Source organism: Theobroma cacao, chromosome 2 (assembly GCF_000208745.1).
Source record: "Theobroma cacao cultivar B97-61/B2 chromosome 2, Criollo_cocoa_genome_V2, whole genome shotgun sequence".
NCBI lineage: Eukaryota > Viridiplantae > Streptophyta > Magnoliopsida > Malvales > Malvaceae > Theobroma > Theobroma cacao.
Window position 1 is genome coordinate 38,288,380 of NC_030851.1, and position 22,683 is coordinate 38,311,062.

Sequence of the window (22,683 nt, forward strand, 5' to 3'; positions counted from 1 at the left end):
ACGGGTAGAATCATAAATCTCACATTGGAGAGAAACTCTTAAAGGGAAGTTAAGGGAAGATCTCATGGTCTAGAAAGGGTCATGAATCTCATATTTCTTGTGTATTAAATTGATACTAACCATTTAAAGGTTCATACTACTTTCAACTTATAAGATGCTTTTTGTGAAACAAAATCATGGAGCCAACACTCCAAAATAGAGATGTCAACAGGTAGAGTACTTGTTAATTTTAAGATATTCAGACCCGAACCCGATTAATAAATAGAATACTCGAACTTTATAATTACTCAAATATTTTTTAAAATCTATATCTTAACTCAAACTCTAGTATATACCTATTACCCGATAATTATCCGAATCCATTACAAAAATCTAATTATGTAAAAAAATTATTAAAATGCGCATCCAATTACTTGAACTGGAATCCGTATTTGTATTTATATAGAATAATATTTCTATTTATATTTTATATAATTAACTAATAATTAATTTTAAAAAGTACATGAATAATAAAATTCAAATTTAAATAATAAAAAATAAATATCTCAAATATCAACTTAAATAATTAAAAACAAATATTCAAACAACAACTTAAACATTACAAGTTTAATTAACTATATGAGATTGTCCATGAAATTAATGAAAATAACTAGATTCCAAAATCATTCTAATTTCATAATTTATTTTTAAGTATATTTTATAAGTTGATATACACAAAGTATATATTATAATTAATAATTCTATAAGTTATAATTTTTATACAATTAACACAAAATAGAAAGTAAATATATTTATATTTAAAGTATATATCTAAAAGCATATATATAATAGTAATTATATTATTTATAAATTAATACAATATATAAAATATATATTAAAAAATATTACAAGTTAATTAATAATGATAATTTTATTAATTAATTTAACTAATAATATAAATTTATCTTTAATTACATAAAATTAAAAAAATATAATTAAATTCGAGTATCGAATATTTAACGAGTGATATCTGAACTCGATATAAATAGTAAAATTATTATTTAAATTTAATTACAAGGTACCTTAACAGGATATCCGTTATCCTTCCTAATCCAAAATGAATAATATCCGGTAAAAATTGACGTGCACGGTGACATCTAACTTGATTAGATAGGAACTTATGTTGAGATCTGGACCTCAAACCATAGGCTTGCAAACGGCTAACCCCTATAAATTTTGCCAAAAAAAGAAATGCGGGAAAACGGGAAGGTCCACATTCATAAATTATTTCTGCTTTTATCCTCTCTATGATTCGATCTTATCTGCTTAGCGGTCGCAGCAGGAGATTCAGTTTGGTTTTGCTTTTAATTTCTTTGGTGGCACAGTTTCCCCCTTTTTCAACAATGAAATTGTGGCCAGCAGACGAGTTTTGAAACAGGAAAAAGCTGATCCACCACTAAAAAAGAACGATTTGATCATTATATTATACTAATTTAGGTTGTATGGTAATGGTACCATTTATTTTTTTTAATAATTAAAGAAACAAAATTCAAACTTTATTTTTTAAATAAAAAAATTATATATTAATTAATGAGATAAATACTCAAATATATGGTACCACTAATTTTGCCAGTAAATATTTTATTTTTTATTTACACGTTAAAAGCTGTGCTCTCTCTATTTAAAACCCCAAGACTAAAAAAAAAAACCAAAGAAACCCACAACCATCAACTTATAACAATCATTTGCATCTTATTTTAAAATACTAAAAAATTTAAAAAGATGAAGCAAAAATAAAAATTCTAAATTATCGAGACATACAAACTAATAGTTTAATAATTTATTTTGTAAGAAAATTCATGGTAATATTTATATATTTGATATATTATTAGTGTATATTATTTGTCCCGTATCATTAATAAAAAAATGTCATAAAGGTATAAAAATAAATTTAATAATCTTTTAAAATAAATATTTATTAATTTAAAATTTGAATTTTTAAATGTATATATATTATTACAACAAGGATGTGTGGTCCACTGATATTATATAAATAAATATAAAATGAAAATGATCATATTGGCATGAAAAATGTTGTGGCAGTGGGGGAGAGTGGGGGAATGCCGATAATTATGCGGAAACAGTCTATCAACCAGTCAACGTCAACCAGGACCCAAAAAGGATTATCTGCCGGTATCTACTTTCCCCTCATTTATTTCAATTTTCAATTCTCAAAATTAAAAATAAAATATAAAAGGAATTTCAATTTTCGAAAATAAAATGCATACTCTTTTCAGCTATTGGTCCCACATCTTTTTCCCTCCTTCAACATAGCATCGCAAGAAGTACGCATTAGTTTTTAATCAAAAGAGACTTGACCTTTTTTTTTTCTAATAATTTTAAATTTATAGTTACATCATGTAAATATTATATTTTTACTTGCATCTCAATTAATTTTGTTCATTAGATATCGTTCAACTGCTCCGGTTGCCCCCGTTGTAACGCCGTCGCTGACTGCAGCCTGATGCTTCCTTGGACAACTGAGTTTGCCCAGTCAACAAACAAACAAAAAAAAAATGAAATCACTTCCACTTCCCTTCACCTTAATCATGGTTAGCCACACTCTAATGTTTAATTTATAATTTAATAGCATAAAAAATATAGATATAAATAAATCATAATTGATAATTTTTTCTAATTTCCATGAGTTTAAAATTATAACTTATAGAAGAAAGTATGATAGCATATTACATAGTATAACATAAAAGTTAATTAATTTCAACCATAATTAAAATTCCTATTATAAGATCTAAATTGTAATGATTAAATAATTGAATAAATGTTTAAAAAAATCAATTCGAAATGACATCATATCAATAAAAATTTAATGAATGATAATGAAGCGTCACAAATTCATTTTAACTGTTTAAAGATTGTTATTTTACTCATTAACACAAGAATTAAGAAAATTTATTGTTTGTGATTTTTCATGTTAAAAAGCATTGAACATTTATATAATAAATTTTTTTCAAATTTTAATATAAAATATATTAAAGTTAAAATTTTTATCTTAACCTTTGTGAAAGTTTAAAAAATGACTAAAAAAAAAGGATGTTAGGGAATATTTATTAATATAAATTCATGGTATATTATTTTATTTATAGTTAAATGAACACATGATATGAATCTGCATCTGCTGGTCAAGATTTTTAACGTGTAGAATATAATTTATTTTTTTAATAAAATATATGATAAGATGAAACTTTTATATGAATAATAATTTATTAAATTACAAAAGTTAGTAGGAGATTTGAATATGTATTTTTCAATTCACAAACATCAATAACCTAAGAAACTCCGTCAAAATTTTTGTCCTTGCCCATTAAATAAAATATATTAATTAAGAAGGTTTAGGGTTATACATAGAAAAAATAATTAATTAATTACTAATTTTGATTAGTAAAATAAAGTATGGTTTGATACGGTCGCGTTGTCACGTGGTTTTGCCTGTGAGCGCCAGCGAATCCAATAGGCCCCCATTCCTTTTTTGCGTTTCTGATCTGTCTTCGATTTCTTCAATTTCTTTTGTTTTTTCCTCAATTAAAATAAAGGAATTTATTTTCAATTAACATTTCAGAAAAGGTAAAAATTAAAAAAAAATCAGGAAAATCAGATTTGGTTGCATTTTTTTTTTTGATATTCATTCACCGTCACTACCAACAACAGTGTCGAAGAACACTGAGTTCACTCTGTATTTAACTGCTCCTCTGCTTTGCTCTTCTTTCTTAGTATAACTCTCCAAACTCTTCACTTATTCTACGGTTCCGTTCTTACAGCTTTGGAGCTTAAGGTCTTCTTCTTCTCTCTCTCTCTCTCTCTCTCCTTTTTTCTTACTCTCTCGCTCTTGATTTTTTTTCCTGTTTGGTTACCAAGAAAGATGGAGGAAAACTGAAACAAAACTGATTCCTTTTTCTTATGTCTGTACCTTGCAATTGCAACGGTTGAATGGTGTTTTTTCTTCGGTCTTTGTTTGTTTTGTTCTGTGTTTTGGATTTTCTTGTCTTGTTGTTCTTAGATCCCTGGTGAGTTACCGAGGAAATGAGAAATGGTGGAAAATGAAGTAAATGATGTTACTTCTTTATAATGCTTGGTTTTGTTACTCTTAAAATTTGATTGTTTTTGACAAGTTCAGTGATTTCTACTGTTTTCTTGGAAACCAAAATAGTTGGTAGAGGTTTTTGATTTATTGAAGCTGAAATGTCGTTTACTAGCTATCACTATAAGTAATAGTACTACTATTTTTCACACTTTATTTTTTTTTTTGTAGTTTATAACGGTAGATCTAGATCTGTAACCTGTGTTTTTGATAAATGTGTTGTCTGTTTTTTTTTTCCCATGTTTTATGTTATGTGCCAAACAATGTCTTAATTTACTGATGGCATTTGCAGAGATCGGAGGATTTTCTTTGACCGTCTGTTTTTTTTTCCTTTTAATGTGTTTTTGGTGCTTAGGATTGGGCTGAATGCTCTGTTTGGTCCATGCAATTAAGTACTTCCCAAAGAAGAAAAAGGAACCATGGGAAGATCTGGGTCTTAAGTGAATTGGATTAATAAGGATACTATAAATTTATTATTTTTACACGTGGCTTTAATGTTGCATGCAAGACGATTGTTTGCTCAAATTTTGAGTGAATGTAACACAACCATACTAGATTTTTTTTTTCAGGAAGATATCTTTTTTTTTTCTTCTTTCTCTTACTAGGAAGATATCATTGTTATTTGAAATTCCATTCTGTTTAAAGCTTAGAATAATTTGTTCTTGAAAGGTATTACACTAGTGACAAAATGGCAAACTGTATGTTAACCTTCTGATAAGTTGAGGTTTTCCAGTTTAATATATTGTGTCTTGTTTGCTCAGCTATGCTTTTATTTTGATCTCTATGGTAGTAGTTGGTCAGGAAACAAAGGAAAACTGTTTTTGCAACTTAAGCAATGATAACCTGTTTAGCTACCCCTCGCTCCTTTCTTTTTCCAACCATTTGTCTTTTGGACAGAGTCAAATGCTCTATCTGATGCTAGTAAGGGATACAGTTTAGAGTGAGAAGGGTTTTAGGGTTTGAAATCTATTATAGTTTTGTGACACAGGTTATTCCATCTTGGAGTGCCTTTGTCACGCTTCTGTCAGTTTTGTAATGGGGATTCCCTGTTTGCCTTCACTAACCTGACAAAATTCTTTATTTGTTCTCTTTCACTCCTCTCATTTTTATGCATTAAACTAGAATTTGTATGGTACTTGGTTTTTTAATTAGTGTATAATATGATGGGTAATAAGTTCCTGTTTTCATAATATTGTAATCTACTTTGTGTTCTATACAAGAATAGCAAAATGGACATACATCTAATGTGCTGATGTGCAATTTGGGCTGGGATAGCTTGTCAGTTTGAAACAACTCACTTTTAGAATGCTCACTTAGTTGATGTATCTTTGCTGCAATTGAAAATGTCTTTTGAAATTTAAAATTTCGTCTCTTCTCCTGCTTGAATGATGTATTGATCAGTATTGTGATTTGAGGTGCCATTTTCTTCAGAGGATTTGGTCTTGCTTTACTTCCTTTGCTAAAGAGATCAAACCTGTGTTTGTTCAATTTTGTTTCTCAAATAAACTTAAACATCATATGCTGTTTTACAAAAGATGCCTGTTCTGCCCATTCAGTAGGATTACATTCTTTAAAAGAGTAATTTGCTCTTAATTTAGTTAGTATTGAGGAGCTAGCTATCCTTCTCCCATCCCATAAATCCCACCCTGCCAATCCTAGGATTTGAACTCATGACCTCCAAGATAGAGTCTTAAGCTCTAACCATTGTTGTTTTCTGGGGGTCTCCTGCTATTGGTACATAGTATAAGAGGCTTTAAGTTTTCATTTTTGCGAGAATAGCATTGGGCATGTTGAATAAAGATTTTCAATGGTTTTCAGTTTTTTTACCTTGACCTCTTCTAAGTGTTTCTCGACTAACCTATTGGTCATTGAGCTTTCACTATGAGCTTTTGCATCTTTTGCTCCACCGCTCTAAGGAAAGAAGTGATTGCTCTGTTTGATATGCATCTTTGGGCATTTTAGTTTTTTCTATTTTATTTGTGAACATCAATATATCTTTTTGTGTCAGTTATACACAGACCTGTTTATGTTAAATGTCTGTCTCTTACATTTCTGCATGTAATTTTTAATCTTCTAGGTTGATAATGAATGAGTTTATGGGATCCTTAATGCTTAAAGACAATTTAAGTGAGGCTCTAATTTATCCATTTTTTTAGGTTATACTCCTTTTGGCCAGTGAAGGGTATTGTTTGTCAGTTGTTTATCTCATTTAAGCATTCTAAGCTAGTTTCTTTCTTTCAAAAGTCTGAAAACCCTGAAATGCAAATGCTGTATTGGAGCATTGTCTATTGACTTAAAACTTCTGTCGTTGTTGCAGAGGAAAAGAGGTGTTTGTGGCCCCACACAATGTCAGATCTTGAAGTACCCCTTCGCCCAAAGAGGAAGAAGGGCTTGGTGGACTTTTTGGTCCAGTTTCGATGTATTTTTGTTATTTTTGTTGTCCTTCCTATTTCATGTGCCTATTATTTTCTCATATATCTTGGAGATGTCAGATCCGAGATGAAGTCCTTCGAGCAGCGCCAGAAGGAACATGATGAAAATGTTAAGAAAGTAGTGAAGCGTCTCAAGCAGAGGAATCCAAAAAAGGATGGTCTTGTGTGCACAGCCCGTAAACCATGGATTGCTGTTGGAATGCGGAATGTAGACTATAAGAGGGCTCGCCATTTTGAAGTTGATTTGTCTGCTTTCCGTAATATCCTCGAAATTGATAAAGAGAGAATGATTGCAAGGGTTGAGCCTCTTGTAAACATGGGGCAGATCACACGGGTCACAGTCCCAATGAATCTTTCCCTTGCTGTGGTTGCAGAGCTTGATGATCTCACAGTTGGTGGTCTAATCAATGGCTACGGGATTGAAGGAAGCTCCCACATCTATGGCCTGTTTTCTGATACTGTTGTAGCTTATGAGATAGTTCTGGCTGATGGCCGTGTTGTTAGAGCTACCAAGGACAATGAATATTCTGATCTCTTCTATACTATCCCATGGTCTCAAGGAACCCTTGGATTTCTTGTTGCTGCTGAAATCAAACTTATTCCCATTAAAGAATACATGAGGCTGACGTACACACCAGTAGTGGGGAATCTGAAGGAGCTTGCACAGGGTTATATGGACTCTTTTACACCCAGAGATTGTGATCAAGATAATCCAGAGAAAGTTCCAGAGTTTGTAGAAGGCATGATTTACTCGCCCGCTGAAGGTGTCTTCATGACTGGGAGATATGCCTCTAAAGAAGAGGCCAAGAAGAAGGGGAATAAAATTAACAGTGTTGGTTGGTGGTTTAAACCCTGGTTCTACCAGCATGCACAGACAGCTTTAAAGAAGGGAGAGTTTGTAGAATACATTCCTACCAGGGAGTATTACCACAGGCACACAAGATGTTTGTATTGGGAGGGGAAGCTCATCCTTCCATTCGGAGATCAATGGTGGTTTAGGTTTCTCTTGGGCTGGATGATGCCACCCAAGGTTTCCTTGCTCAAGGCTACTCAAGGTGAAGCCATAAGAAATTATTACCATGACATGCATGTCATTCAAGACATGCTTGTTCCTCTTTACAAGGTTGGGGATGCCCTAGAGTGGGTCCACCAAGAGATGGAGGTAAATTTTATGTTCTCGCATTTGTTTTCCTTTCATTACTTCCTCATCCTTCTTATTATATTTTATGTTACTTTTCTATTTGTCTCTCTTTCACTCTTTTTTTTTTTGTTTTAAATTGTCTCTCTTTCACTCTTAAAGGCTATATTTTTCTTATGATGGGATGATTACCTTAATGAAAGGTAATAGGTGCTCTTCCCTGGTAAGACATGTTCACTGTGGTTGGTCCTATCATATAAAGGTTGAATGGAAGAAAAATAATTAGTCATATTAGATCTCGTAGAAGCTCCTTCATACAGAGGAGGAATCGTGGCTGGTTTGTTATTTGCAGCCTCACAAACACACAAAAGAGCTGGGAAATGTTCTCTCGGCTAAATTCTTAATTTGACTATTCAAAATTTGTAAATTAGGATCGTTAGAATTAAGTGTTAAGATTGTGATTGTATAATTTGTTGATTTTCCAGATCTATCCCATTTGGCTCTGCCCGCATCGGCTGTTCAAGCTTCCAGTCAAGACTATGGTGTATCCTGAACCAGGCTTTGAGCATCATCGCAGACAGGGTGATACACCTTATGCTCAGATGTACACAGATGTGGGGGTGTACTATTCTCCAGGCCCAGTGTTGAGGGGTGAGGTGTTTGATGGTGCAGAGGCAGTTCGTAAATTGGAGAAATGGTTGATTGAAAACCATAGTTTCCAGCCACAGTATGCAGTGTCTGAGCTGAATGAGAAGGATTTCTGGAGGATGTTTGATGCGGGTCTCTATGAGCATGTTAGGAGGAAGTACGGAGCTGTGGGAACATTCATGAGTGTCTACTACAAATCTAAGAAAGGAAGGAAGACTGAGAAGGAGGTGCAAGAAGCTGAACAAGCCCATCTTGAAACTGCATATGCGGAGGTTGATCAGCCTATGGACTGACTTAAGGTGAACCTGACCAACTTTGGTAGAACTTCTTGCTTTCTGTGGCGAATCTTGCATTGTCTTGTCTTGTTGTCTCTGTCTCTTATCTTTGCTTAGTAGTTCCCTCATCGAATGCTGTTTGTACTTGACATTATTCGGATGCTTTAAGCATGACGAGTTTCTTGAATGGTTGCCTCTCTCACGTAGACTAAGACAATGAGGCTTCTTTTTAGATGTGACCTTATTATGTTATCCGGGTATGTTGCACCAGAGCACCAGGTGCGGTGACCCTAACATGTCTTCCAGCAATCAGAAGTTTAGATCGGAGATATTTTGTTTTCCTTCTTTCTGTCTTTTCTGGACTTCCAGTTAATTGCATAAAGTGAAAAATGACACATTGGGGCAGGCAGGGTGGCACGGACTTTAAACTTTAGCCTAAACCGTGCGGCCGCTGATCGTGACACTGGGGGCCATGGCTCAGGTTCACCCTGTCCCTCAATAATCCTGAAACTTTCTTAACTCAGCATAAGATTTTCCACACTTGAACAAAGAGAGGATAAAATATTTATCAGCCATGGAACCCATTACCCATCTATAGCTCATTTGTCTCAAACTCCTCATTAGACCACTAGTAATTTATATAGTTTCTTTTAGTTCTATTCAATGTTTTAAGTATGCACTATGAATTAATAATCTAAAATTTAGATTTTTAATTTACGCGGGTATTTGATCTGATAATAAAATGAATGTATTTTAATTCAAAGAATACGGTTCAAATTCTTTTTTTTTCCCCAAAAAATATAACTTAATTAAAAAAAAATCAATTACATGAGTTTTTTTTGTCATGAATTGATAAATAAGCATTTGTTATTCTTTGCTCTTACTTTAATCATATTGTTAAAACTTCTAAAATTTGTGAAAATCAATATTTGCTGTATTAAATTTCAACAAAATTGAGATTTATTGCAAAGTATTACAAAATTTATTACAAAGAGGCTAGAATCTTAAATACTAAATTATATACTTTGCACGATTCAAGCTCCATAATCAAAGTAACCATGGCTTCCAATATTTCATGATCAACATCAAAATTTAGGACTTGGGTTTTTTTTTTAATCTATGGCTCATATAGACAGAAAATATAGAAAATCTTAGTATAAATAATCTAAATATTTGCATCATGTAGATTCGCTTTCCTTAGTTCCAACAGTCTACACCACCTCTTGTCGATGGAAGCTGCATTCTTCTTGCCAATATCTGCCCCATCAAAATTCTTTGGTGAGTTTTGGTAGCTTTAGAACACAATAAGTTTGTTATCTAAATCAATGAATATTATGTAAAATAGTACTTACAACGCAGGGTGGGTTCAGATTTCTGGCATGACTCTGAGCAAGTGTCCTGCAATTTAGTAAGGAATTTGGAGTACCATCAGAAAGATCTATATACACTCAAATGCTTAATCTGACTCTAGAGATTGCTCTCCTCTTCAATGTTCGTACCTTGGTGGTGGTAGTTAGCCGGATGGTGTCCTGTATCAGTGAATCCAAGTTGGCTTCATACCCTGGTTTCACATAGATAACCTGCACATATCACACACCATCGATGAGTATGTACTTAGCTGAGAGAGAGAGAGAGAGTTGAGTTTAGAGACTTAATGATGGATCATCTCCACCAATTTCAGGCAATTGATGGGTTGCAGCATGGTCTCTACTCGAAGCCAGAACCCAAACGTTGAAGTAGGTATCAATCTGATGAAAAATTCGGAGCTGGAAATGTCAATTGCTAGCATATACAAAGGAACAAATATACTTCTAGTTGTTTTGAGGAGAAATACCTCTCTGCAATATGGGGAAGAGCAAATGCCACATTTCCTAGTGAAAGATGTCACAATCCTTCCATCTATTGAGAGACCAAAGCTGGCATGCTGCAATCCAACTTATAGTTAATTACTACTAAACATAGAAAGTTAAGCAATTTCTTATCAGTTTAAACTTCTCAAGCAACTGGTCCTACAGCCATATATCTTTCTATCATGGTATGGAAGTCTTTAAGATAATCGATCAAGGAACAGAATATAATTCTGATATGGTAACATCAAGCATTAATAACTAGTTATAGCATGAAACAAAAGAGAAAAGAAAGAGATGGAAATGACCTTTTGGATGCTGAGATTGATATAAACCTGAGCATCTTTTTGTTCATCATCTTCAACCAAGTCATCCAAGTCCAGGTCTTTGAGAGATACAAGGAAGTCACAGCTCCATGTTCCATGCCACCTTCCATCTGCTGTTGAAATCGTGATCAGACGGCGTCGACCACTCCGACTGTCTTTCTTGCTAATCTGCACCCATTAAAGGGTAACAACGGAAACACTCCATAATCTAAAAATCTGCATGTTTCTGGGTAAATCATGGTCACGAAAATGCAGAGAAATATGAATGGAAGGGAAAGGGTTGAAGGGTACCAGAGATGAGTAGTCATGCTTTCTGGAAGCAGCTCTAAACCGAACACTGACATTGTGGGATTGAAGTTTATGGGAATTGAGCTTAGATTGGAATGAGCTTGGAATTTGGTTGATAGTTCTTGCTGATGAGGATGATACTAAACGGCTGGCTTCTGCCATTGTTCTCTCTGTAACTGTAATGCCAAGTTCGGGTGGATACATGTCAGCATATCAGAGCCCCTATCTACTATTACTTGGACAAAGAGATAAGGATTTTCTGGGTATACTGTCCCTACAAATAGATATTTTCTTTATAAATTTACAGATAGAGCTTGTTGCACATCTTTCCTTTCCCCGCTCCCAGTATAAAAGAAACTTGTGCATGTGCATGTAAATTTGTATGATAATTTTATTATTATAAATAATCTATAATTATAAAAAATTACACATGCTGAAAATTTTTTTATTTCATATTTATTCGCAATATTTCTTAATTTTATTTTAAATATTTTTTTTAATAAAATTTATCTTATTTATAAATATATAAAGAATTTTAATTATATCCATCAAATTCTATTAAAAATATTTTTTATAATAAATTTTTTAATGTGTCATTTTTTAGATTTTTTTTGTTAATATCAATAAAATGTATCTAATTTGTAAATCTATAAATTTTAATTGTATCAGATGATTTTTTCTAAAAAATATTTTTTTATTTTATTTATAAATAAAACTGTTAATTATATTAAATAAAAAATATTTTTTTATTAAATTTAATAATATTTTACCTATAATTATAGTTTAAAAATAAAAAAAAACAACGTTTATGATAATAAATATTAATGTATTTTTTACAAATAAAATATTATATTAGACCGCCCCACGCAATTTGCTCAAGCGCGTCGCCCCCTTCATTTCCCTTGCTTGCCCTTCGTCTCTCAAACCCAAACCCAAACCCAAACCCCGCCGACTTAAATCTTTTTCTTCTCTTTAAAATCCGGCAGAATACACTCTCTCTTTCTTCTCCGATTCGCTGGCTCAGATCAAAGAAGAGATACGAGCAATCCCAGGTCAGCCTCTCTTGTTTTGATGAGTTAATTTTTTTTTTTTATCTTTTATCAAAATCGGCGGCGCTGTTTTTGTTTCGAATTATCGGTTTCCAAATCTGTAATTTTTTTGAAGAAAAATAGGAAGAAATGTCACCGAAAGGAACTGCCATCTTAAGTTTTACGCTGTGCCCTAATTTTGTGGTTGATTTTGGAATAGACTGATTTATTTTGTTTAAAATTTTGTTCATTGCAGGTTGATGACGGTTGATTTAATTCTTGCTTGATAAGTTAGTTTTTTAAGTTTTGTGAAAAATGCCAGGGGTAATGCCAATATTGCCCCTCCCGGCACCGCCTTCGGATGGGGATTTGGGGCCTTTACCTCCATCTCAGGTGCCGGCAGAAGATCAAATCGAAGAGAAACCAACCAATGAGGAGCAAAACAAAGCCAATTCGATTGCGACCCACACTAGAACTATTGGAATCATTCATCCCCCTCCAGATATTAGGAACATTGTCGATAAAACTGCTCAGTTTGTTGCAAAAAATGGACCGGAATTCGAGAAAAGAATCATTGCCAATAACGCTAACAATGCTAAGTTCAATTTCTTGACTAGTTCAGATCCCTACCATGCTTATTATCAACATAGGTTGTCAGAATTTCGTGCTCAGAATCAGAACCAGTCTAACTCTCAGCAGCAGCAATCGCCTTTAGAGCCAGTGGATTCTGCTCCAACTGAGTCTGCTCCAACTGCTGGTGGTGGTGGGAATGAAGTGGAAGCGGCAGGAGCTAAGCCTGATCCTGCTGCACAGTTCAGACCACCTGTGAGGAAGAATCTTGAACCACCAGAAGCTGCTCAATATACTGTTAGACTTCCTGAAGGGATTACAGGGGAAGAATTGGATATTATTAAGCTAACTGCACAGTTTGTTGCACGAAATGGGAAATCATTTTTGACGGGACTGACTAGTAGGGAGATTAACAACCCTCAGTTTCATTTTCTAAGGCCGACTCATAGTATGTTTACCTTTTTCACTGAACTTGCGGATGCTTATTCCAAAGTGTTGATGCCTCCAAAGGGTTTGACAGAGAAATTGAGGAATAGTATTGCTGATATGACAACTGTGCTTGAGAGGTGCTTGCATCGGCTAGAATGGGAACACTCCCAGGAGCAGGCAAGGCAGAAAGCTGAGGATGAAATTGAGCAGGAGAGAATGCAAATGGCAATGATTGATTGGCATGATTTTGTTGTGGTTGAGACTATAGACTTTGCTGATGATGAGGATGAGGACTTACCTCCTCCAATGACCATTGAGGAGGTTATAAGGAGGAGCAAGATATCTGCTACGGAAGAAGATGAAATTGTTGAGCCTGGAAAGGAGGTGGAAATGGAAATGGATGAAGAAGAGGTACAGCTTGTTGAGGAAGGTATGAGAGCTGCTAGCATTGAAGAGAATGATGGCGAGAAGAAAGAGACAAGGGCATATGAGGAACCAGAACCACCAATGAGAATTGTGAAGAACTGGAAAAGGCCTGAGGAGAGAATCCCTGCAGAAAGAGATCCGACCCAGTTTGTTGTTTCACCAATAACTGGCGAGCTAATTCCCATTAATGAGATGTCTGAGCACATGAGAATTTCCTTAATTGATCCCAAGTATAAGGAGCAGAAAGAAAGGATGTTTGCAAAGATTAGGGAGACAACTCTTGCACAGGATGATGAGATATCAAGAAACATTGTGGGACTTGCACGCTTACGTCCTGATATCTTTGGTACTACTGAGGAAGAAGTTTCTAATGCTGTCAAGGCAGAGATAGAGAAAAAGAAAGATGAGCAACCAAAACAGGTTATATGGGACGGTCATACTGGAAGCATTGGACGCACTGCAAATCAAGCTATGTCTCAAACTATCATGGGAGAGGATCAAAATGATGCTGCCAATAGCAATGTACAGAACCTTCCGGGTCCTGCTGCGCCTCCTCCTCGACCTGGTGTTCCATCAGTTCGTCCTCTCCCCCCACCACCTGGACTAGCTTTAAATCTTCCTCGTGTTCCTCCAAATGCTCCCCAATATTCTGCAGCTTCTAGTGGTGGGCTTCCTATGCCATTACCTCAACCTCGTCCGTTAGGTGTTCCAATGATGCCCACAATTCGTCCAGCACCACCTCCAATGCAGATGGCATCTGGCCAACCACCCATGATCATGAATCGGCCACCCCAAATGCCTCCATCAATGTCCATGAATCTGGCTAATTTTCCTGTGCCCCCTCCACCAGGTTCTCAGTTTACCCCTGTGTCAGTACCTCGACCCTATGCCCCTCTTCCTGTCGCTCCACCTGCTATGCCTATGATGCAGCCGCCTCCACCTTTGCCCCAAGGAATACCTCCTCCACCACCACCTGAAGAAGCTCCTCCACCACTTCCTGATGAACCAGAGCCAAAGAGACAGAAGCTTGATGATTCCATGCTTGTTCCAGAAGATCAGTTCCTTGGTCAACATCCGGTATGGGGAGCTGTTGCTCTTACTCCTAAGTTTGATTTCTTTAAATATTTTTTTCAACATAATTTATACTACATTTGGTGTCTTGATTTATTATGCTCTCACTGTTGCTTGGTTTCTATTGTAGGGACCTGCTCGCATTACTGTGTCTGTTCCCAACCTTGATGAAGGTAATCTCAAAGGACAGCTTCTTGAGATCACAGTGCAGGCCTTATCTGAAACAGTTGGCAGTTTGAAGGAGAAAATTGCAGGGGAGATCCAGCTCCCTGCAAACAAACAGAAATTGAGTGGAAAAGCCGGGTTTCTGAAGGACAATATGACCCTTGCATATTACAATGTTGGAGCGGGAGAAACACTAGCTCTTTCATTGAGGGAGCGTGGTGGTAGGAAGAGGTGATGAGTTTTTGAACAAGGCCATCCAAGGTTTCTGTTGGACTTAAAATGATTGTGGGACTCTTTGCTCATTCTTCTTTGTTGTTATATTTTGGAGATTACATTGGTTGGTTATGTACTATTAGGATTACTATCTTAATGTTACTACAATAGTTAAACTTGTTTTGTTGTTATAAACTAATGGCAAGTCTGATATCTACCACAGATCTGGCAAGTCTGATATCTACCACAGATCTGGCATTTTGGCGAGCCTCACAGGGGCAATTTGAAGTAGAGGACTCCTTTTGCTTAGGGAGACAAGTTACCTGCTTATATCACTAATTGCAGTTGGTTTAGTACTTGTATATGATCTGAAATATTTGCTGAGTGCCCATGCTTATGATCATGAAACTGTCTTCAAGCTTATATGGTGGTAAATTTAGTGACACATATGGGCCTTGTCCCAGAAAGAAGTTTTTGTTTTGTAGGTAGCACAATGCTTTGGCTAGATGGTGGAAGCATAGAAGTGTCAATAGATTTTGCTGAGCAGTACCTCTCTGTGGTGTGTCACCGGGGCTTTGCTGAGCAAATACCTCTCCCTGATATGTGTCACCATAGGGAAGGGGCTCATGCCCCAAGAATTCATTTTTTATTTTCTGCTGTTTGCTGTTTCCAAATTTGGTAAGGTTTCTGATGCCTTTACTTTCTCACTTCAGAAAAGCTATTTGTTTGGACTCCTGGTCTTTTGAACCTATCACTATCAGATGTTTTAGGACTGCAGAGACAGGTAGGAGTGGATTGTCATTATTTATCCCATGGATGCATTTCCTTTTTCTTGCTTCTAGAGTTCTTATGGCGGTTTTTTTAAAGGCTGCCAGCTTTGCTCTTTGCAGCATGACTGGGGTGGTTGCAAGGTGGAGCTCCCTTTTCTGTTGATAAGATCTTGTGGTTGATTGGGGGTGCTTTTGCTAGTATTTTGTATCTTTTTCTCTTTTAATACTGCATTGAGTTTCTTACTTGCACTATGGGCAATTTGATTTACATAACTTTCATTAATTATTATAAAATTATTATTTAATTAAACAGATTATCAAATATCTGTATTTCTTATATTAATTAATTTAGGTGGAGAGATGCTTAGAGGCTATGTTTTACCCACAGCCTATGCTTAAACCAATAACTACATATTACCATCCAACTCTTTTTGGTATGGATTAAGTTAACACTCATTTGATTTTTATTGACCGTGGATCATGTCAATTCATTATTATATAAAATAATAAAATTTAACGATAAGTAATTAAAAAATTTACTATATTTAAAATAAAAATGTAAAAATTAGATTAAAAGAAAACAAACTATAAAAATTTATTTTAATTTTCTTATAACAATTTAAAAATATTTGTAAGTATTACGTCAACATAATTTTTCTACTCAAGTCCGATCTGCCGGTACAATGATATCATCCCTTTCGCCTGCTTACCAGAGCACCAAAGGCAGCTGGAAGCCCATTGTTGTGAACTTTGGTTTTCAAGTTCTGAACAGCCTAATGGTGTAAAATACCTGGACATCCTCTTGTAGTGTAATGGATTCTCAGTTCTAAGTGAGGCAGAGGATCAAACATTGAAACCCATCATAAAATGAGAAGAGAAAAAAAATGAAAGAGATTAAACATACTGTCATCGATTTAAGTTAATTAAAGATAACGATGACTCAAAACAATATTTTTCTTTTTTCACTTCTTGTGTCTCTTTCGCGAATTTCGCTCACTAGGCAAGTATCTCAATATCGAATATGGCCAACCGAAAAACCGGAAAATATTTTGGCAATCTTTTTCCTCAACCGGATCACTTCCCCGGGAACTTAGATGGCTCAGGTAAGTTTTACCTTCGTATATATAACAAAGCTGCTGCCATAGAAGAACACTTAAACCGATCTGCACGGAAACGCTCGAAACAAACAGATAGACAAGAACAAGCCCCCGGGCAGACAGTTGCACTGCAGAGCTCAGCAAAGCGAGAACAACTTCCTTCAATGCTCTCAATGCCAAGCCGCTGCTGAAACCGTTCAAGTGGCCTGGAGATCTGTACTTTAATGGTGGCCAGATATGCAACCCCGCATATGCGGACATGACTGAAACATAGATAGTACTGACAACAGCTGAGAAAAGGAAGGCGATGAAGTGCCGGTGATTTGCTGCTCCAACGCAATTCCCTATCTGTGTCATATTATAAAGCAAATAGAGTTAGCATGAAAGTCATGTAGAATCTTAGGCCGTAGCTATGCAACCCAGGAATTTACTCGACCGAAGTAACAAGCATTAAATAATCTGGATATAAAGATGTACAACATCAGCACTTCACAATAAGCAAATCAGCACATAAGAATGCACACACTTGAAGATTAGCCTTAACCAGCCCATAAAATTTGAATTAAATGGGAAACAAGAATGAAATAAAGAAATAAAATAGGACAAAGAATCCAAATCTGTGAACTATAACATTAGCACTTCAACCTTAACGTGAAATATAGAGCCCAAAAAAATAAAGCTTTTATCTTATGCGGCTTCAATTTCAATTTTGACATCAGGCACCACCAATTCCATAAAAATAAGTTCAGAAAATAGAGGACAGGACCCTATGCTACTGACCACCCTTAGAAGCTGACCTACAGATGCCCTTATGAGAACATTTGACATAATGGGGATAGACATATCAGAATGGGGAGAAAATCCAAGAAAACATGCATGGAAAATATAAAGACTTGCTTTCACTAATCTTACCTAAGAAAGTGTCTCACAGAAAGGGAAAAGGCTGTCTGTTGTTCTATCAACATATTCAAACTTTGAAGACATAAGAAAGTTATTACTAGTAGTTTATGTACATCCATTTATCATTTTGCAAATTTGTCAACCATGTAAATTAAAATTTCAAGTTGGAGTTGAAATCACTTCAGAATGAAGCTAATAGAATTAGTTTGTTTATCTTTCCTTCTTTTTTTTTTTTTTTTCTGTCTCTTTCTCCTAGGAAAACTTTTAATTGCTTAATAGTAAGCTCTATGTTTTTCAAAAAGGTTACAATAGAATAACATAATGAAACAACGGAGAAGTAGGGGTTATTTATTTCATGGAGGTTTTACTCCTAGTCAATTTCTGTTAACTATTAATTGCAGAGAAGATTAATGATCTTTCCTTCTCATGTCAAAATGAAGCACAATATTTTATGGGGTTTGATAGCCTAACTCCAAGATGTTATCAATGAAGATAAACAGCTTCATCACTATCAGAAAACAACAAGACAATGATGCAATTGTTCCCTAATATTATGCAATAAGCAAGAAAATTGATACCAATTGCAAATAAAAATATCAAATAGTCCATTAAACCTTCTTATTTACACGACATCTGCATCAACACTTTACAAAATAACTAGGCCCTGGCACAATAAATTATTTCAACACTGAAAATATGCTACTTACAAAAGGACAGTGATGATCCATGTCCAATATACATGTTCCACATGAACGGCAGTGATGCGCTCTTGGTGATTTTGGCTTTGAACAATAGTGACAGAAGGTATAGTTTTCAAGGCCACCTTTCCCTACAACAGGATAGCTACCCCACAATATGATTGGCGGTGTACCAGCACATTGAAATGCTGCTAAGCTGAAGGTAGAAATAGTAGTTGCAGCCAAGGTCATTGTTAAGATGGAATGAAGAACCCCACAAGTGTAGCTGACAGAGAAAACAACAGGATACACTGCCCATACCCCCCCACCTGCACTTGCATGTTAACATAGATGAGAAATATAAAACTTCATGAAGAATTAGATAATGCGACTTAGAAACTAGCCCACCACTGCTTGTATTCAGAGAGGGAAACTGCAAATGTGGCTATAAACACTATAAATCAAAATAAATACACTTAAATTCAGCACTTGCAGAAAAAAACCACGTGGGGATATGTATTAAAAAAATTCTTATCCTGATATAAAATTTTTATTTTTGTGTGACAGGCAAATATGAGGATAAATATTTATGCACCCATCTGAGATATAACTATGAAACTTCACTATGCAAAAGTTTCCGCATCTTCTTCCACTATTGATTAATCCATTCAATACCACCGTCAAAAATCTTAAACAAACATTCCGCACTCCATCTAGTGTCGGCCACAAGAACTTATATTATGAGCAGATTATTTTCCAATGTTAACCTTTAAAAAATCCAGTTTGGTACAACTATTTACATACATTTAAGGGTGAATTTGGAAAGAAAGTTTAAATGTCCAAGTCTGAAAATTAAGAGGTTGAGATCAAACAAAACCGAATATAAGGGTGATGTAGAAAGTAATTGCAGAACTTCAAAGTATCAATTGTAATTTCCCAATATAACTCAAACCATGGATTAGCATAAGTCTAAACTAAAGATAGTACCTTTAAGTGAATATAACCCAATAATTAAGAAAACTGCTCCGAAAACTTCTTGAGCTAAGACTTTAACCTTTTCTTTAACAGAACTCATCATACACATAGATAAAACCAATTAGCAAAGGCAACACATAAAGCCAGAGATGAGTTGTAAAAGAAACTCTACAGTTTCGTGCAAACAAATTCGTTAAACATATTTTAAAGGGAAGTTAACGTATGCACTGATTCATAAATCATTGGTCTAGTTAATTATTAAAGGAAAAAGGGGGGAAAAGCAGGGTGAGGGAGTTTTTCAACTTTTATATAAGCCACATATGAGAGAGAGAGAGAGAGAGAGAACATACATATTACAAAGAGCATAAACATGAAGAGAGTACAAACAAAGCACCGATCACGCAAGCGTCTCCACCGAAGACATTTGGTTTCAGGTTTATTTACATTTTGATTTGTTATGGCTCCACACCAACCACACTTGAAAACAGGTGCGTAAGTTGGAAGAAGGAGGCGCAATCCACAACCCCAGCATGTAGTCTGATGATCCTCAATGACTGGTGTTACAAAATGTTCCTACATTTGAAATAGTCCAGATGAAAAGAGTGTTTACTTTTCTTCAGTCAGCCGTTAAGGGAATTCACTTTTTCATTGTACTGGAATATAAAGAAGCAAATATCAACTGAACAATGATTATACCATCTCAACCTCCATATTTGGAAGTGAGATGCAATGTACTCCCTTCAGCTACACTTTCTGTCTAAATAGATTACTGATTTCTTCTCCATTTTATTTCCATAGGATATCATCAGATGCTTTTTCTTAAATGCTAGCAATCAAGTACACAACTGCTTATCCTCTTAGAAGACAAGCTCATACATTTAAAAATTCCCAGTCGTTTCTACATTTCATATTATGACAGAATTATTCACCTAGCGTTTTTTTTTTTTGCCAAAACCTCACACTATCTTTCTTAAACAAAACCTGACTTTTATTGTCATTAATCTTTTCCTGATTTCGTTGCAATCTTTCTCAGCAAAATTCCAGATAAAGAAAGGTCAAGGAAGAACTTCAAATGTTTTGTTTTCTTTGACATTAGTATTATTTAAATTTAAGAACAAAATCTGAAAGCGCCGTCAACAAAAGGGGATCAATTGATGTTTCATAAATAAATGCAAAGTATCAACAGAGTATTCCTTTTAGCGCACAAGTTGCAACAGACAAAAATAGTTTTTGATTCTTAATCTCGAATTCCAAATTCCAGAAATTATATTAATATGTGCATTTTCTATTTTATTGAATCCCAAATTTAGTGAATTGCATTGACATTATGTACAAGTGAAGGCATACTAAGACAACAGCCAAAAAGGAGGTGCAGCCTAGTTGTTCCTATTTAAATAATTATTCATATGCTTAATTTCCATAAAGGCACATGCATTTTAATGGAGGTTCCTTAACAGCATTTGACCAGCAGGTAGTCTTTCTTCAATATTCTTAATAATTTCAAACCAACCTTGGAAGGAAGAAAATAGATTAGGATTTTATTGCCCAAGTAATCGCAATTGAAGGAGGAAGCCAAACTGTAAACAGTGTATCATTATGAGCACTAACAGATGTAGCAAGTGTTTGACTCTTTCATCCATATAAATCAAGATTCATTACCATAAACATGAAGGTAAGAGTATTATGTCATCAATGTCATAACTGTCTTAAACTAACTAATATTTATTGACAGAAGACTCTTCTTATTCACTTCATGCTTTTAACCAGAACTAAATCCTACCAAAAACAAGTTGAAAACATTTGATCAGAAACTTGATTTGGGAATGCCAGACAAAATCTTATAAATATCTTTACCTAACTTACCTAGAACACAGGATGATTTGAACCAGAGTGTGAAAGCCATAGACACAGATAGGTGGTATGCTGGGAATAGTTTAATTTTCCTTTATCTTAAGTGGACTCATATAGCATGATTAAATTTCCTTTATACAAAATTTGTAATAGTTTTATATCATATTGCTAAGGTAGTTGGCTCTCTTATACCATGAGAAAGTGAGAATTGTATTTCTCTGCACCATAACTTCTTTTTCTTACATCAAGCCTCATTCTTTCTTTCTATTTTGATCAGATTCGATCACTTTTCCATTCAGATTGCAAGTGACACACAATTCGAATTGTGTAATCGAATACAAAATCTGCAGTGGTCAAACTGAATTCTAGTAACAAAGGGTTTATTGACCAAATTAATTAGTTCTTAAACAAACTTTTATGGAACTCACTAATATTTGAATTAAAGGCTACAGCCTACAAATGAAACTAACAGATGAACATACAACACATTAAAACATAACTAAATTAAATGCATCATAGAATCCAGAAATCCTTATGCTTCCAAACATAAATTAATAAGAAACCAAAAATAAGGAAAATCCTATTTATCCCACTTGCTTACATATATACAAACAGAAACAAATGGAGATATAAATATATCTATGATTTGAGCAGGCTTGTTTTCCAAAATCGTAAAAACAGAATAGAAAAATTAGATAAAGAGGAATGAAAAGCGATATGCAATAACAGGAAAAAAATCGAAGGAAATAAAATTACGTAAGAAAAGAAAAGGAAAGAAGAATCGAACCGACCTCGCCCGAGTCAGCCATGTTCTTCGGGCTTCTTTCTTTAGGGAAGGGGAGGTTGAATGAATTTTTTTTTTCTTTTAATTTTCTGTTGTAATTATAGTATTCTACTCAATTTCACAGGGTCTTCTTCATTCTTCACTTGTAAGAGAGAGAAACATTTGAATATTGTTTGGTGTTGGAATTCGTAGATTAAGGTTCAGCTTCAGGATCCGGTTTCTTGGCCTTGGCCCAACCAAACTTTGTATTATGAGAAATATTTTAAGTATAATATTTAAAAAATTATTGAATTATTTAAAAATTTTAAATAAATTATTATTTTTATTATGTTCAATTAAGTTTTGTTTTGAAAAAAAAAATTTAAGTCGGTATTTTCATATGAGATCAAATAGAATCTTATAATTAAAGTTGATTAATTTTTATTAATTAAAATAATATAATTTATTATTTTATATTTACATGACATTAATATAAAAAATAAAATATCATATAATTATATTAATATATTATGTTATCATTCACTATGATATATTTATCATGTTATATTAACATCACATCATCAAATGATAAAAAGATAAGCAACATTTTCAATAATAACAATTAATCAATTATTAATTANAATAATTAATTATAAAAA

At 34.4% G+C, this 22,683-nt stretch overlaps 4 protein-coding genes across 5 annotated transcripts; 2 read left to right on the forward strand and 2 right to left on the reverse strand.

Moving 5' to 3' along the window:
* Positions 3,664–8,969, forward strand: LOC18610069 (delta(24)-sterol reductase). Its single transcript, XM_007045527.2, has 3 exons — positions 3,664–3,829; positions 6,453–7,729; positions 8,191–8,969. The coding sequence occupies exons 2-3, from the start codon at positions 6,482–6,484 to the stop codon at positions 8,644–8,646; spliced, it is 1,704 nt and encodes a 567-aa protein (XP_007045589.2). The 5' UTR covers positions 3,664–3,829; positions 6,453–6,481; the 3' UTR covers positions 8,647–8,969.
* LOC18610070 lies at positions 9,571–11,405 on the reverse strand. Of its 2 annotated transcripts, XM_007045530.2 has the most exons (7): positions 11,093–11,397; positions 10,784–10,969; positions 10,463–10,552; positions 10,284–10,376; positions 10,128–10,208; positions 9,981–10,026; positions 9,571–9,885 (listed from the first exon to the last, which is right to left on the reverse strand). In XM_007045530.2, the coding sequence occupies exons 1-7, from the start codon at positions 11,291–11,293 to the stop codon at positions 9,794–9,796; spliced, it is 789 nt and encodes a 262-aa protein (XP_007045592.2). In that variant the 5' UTR covers positions 11,294–11,397; the 3' UTR covers positions 9,571–9,793. The 2 variants fall into 2 exon arrangements, 1 of the variants encoding a protein (XP_007045592.2); XR_001926688.1 differs by having other exon boundaries at positions 10,128–10,376; positions 10,784–11,017; positions 11,093–11,405.
* LOC18610071 (probable splicing factor 3A subunit 1) lies at positions 11,950–15,344 on the forward strand. The gene is made up of 3 exons (XM_018115658.1): positions 11,950–12,141; positions 12,374–14,619; positions 14,744–15,344. Exons 2-3 carry the CDS (start codon positions 12,433–12,435, stop codon positions 15,011–15,013), a joined length of 2,457 nt encoding a protein of 818 aa, XP_017971147.1. The 5' UTR covers positions 11,950–12,141; positions 12,374–12,432; the 3' UTR covers positions 15,014–15,344.
* On the reverse strand, positions 16,539–22,269 carry LOC18610072 (protein S-acyltransferase 11). The gene is made up of 4 exons (XM_018116151.1): positions 22,053–22,269; positions 19,761–19,983; positions 18,466–18,764; positions 16,539–17,206 (listed from the first exon to the last, which is right to left on the reverse strand). The coding sequence occupies exons 1-4, from the start codon at positions 22,068–22,070 to the stop codon at positions 16,724–16,726; spliced, it is 1,023 nt and encodes a 340-aa protein (XP_017971640.1). The 5' UTR covers positions 22,071–22,269; the 3' UTR covers positions 16,539–16,723.

Bases quoted from the DNA above. Each gene is read 5' to 3' on its own strand.
- LOC18610069 (XM_007045527.2), top strand. From the start codon at position 6,482: ATGTCAGATCTTGAAGTACCCCTTCGCCCAAAGAGGAAGAAGGGCTTG. The intron at 7,730-8,190 runs GTAAATTTTATG...TTGATTTTCCAG, and splicing joins GGGTCCACCAAGAGATGGAG to ATCTATCCCATTTGGCTCTG.
- LOC18610072 (XM_018116151.1), bottom strand. The intron at 18,765-19,760 runs GTATGTTCTCTC...ATGCAAGTGCAG, and splicing joins GTTTATGCTCTTTGTAATAT to GTGGGGGGGTATGGGCAGTG. The intron at 17,207-18,465 runs GTAAGTAGCATA...AATATGACACAG, and splicing joins TGGATCATCACTGTCCTTTT to ATAGGGAATTGCGTTGGAGC.
- LOC18610071 (XM_018115658.1), top strand. From the start codon at position 12,433: ATGCCAGGGGTAATGCCAATATTGCCCCTCCCGGCACCGCCTTCGGAT. The intron at 14,620-14,743 runs GTATGGGGAGCT...TTTCTATTGTAG, and splicing joins AGTTCCTTGGTCAACATCCG to GGACCTGCTCGCATTACTGT.
- LOC18610070 (XM_007045530.2), bottom strand. From the start codon at position 11,293: ATGTATCCACCCGAACTTGGCATTACAGTTACAGAGAGAACAATGGCA. The intron at 10,377-10,462 runs GTATTTCTCCTC...ATTTTTCATCAG, and splicing joins CTTCCCCATATTGCAGAGAG to ATTGATACCTACTTCAACGT. The intron at 9,886-9,980 runs GTAAGTACTATT...TTGATGGGGCAG, and splicing joins ATCTGAACCCACCCTGCGTT to ATATTGGCAAGAAGAATGCA.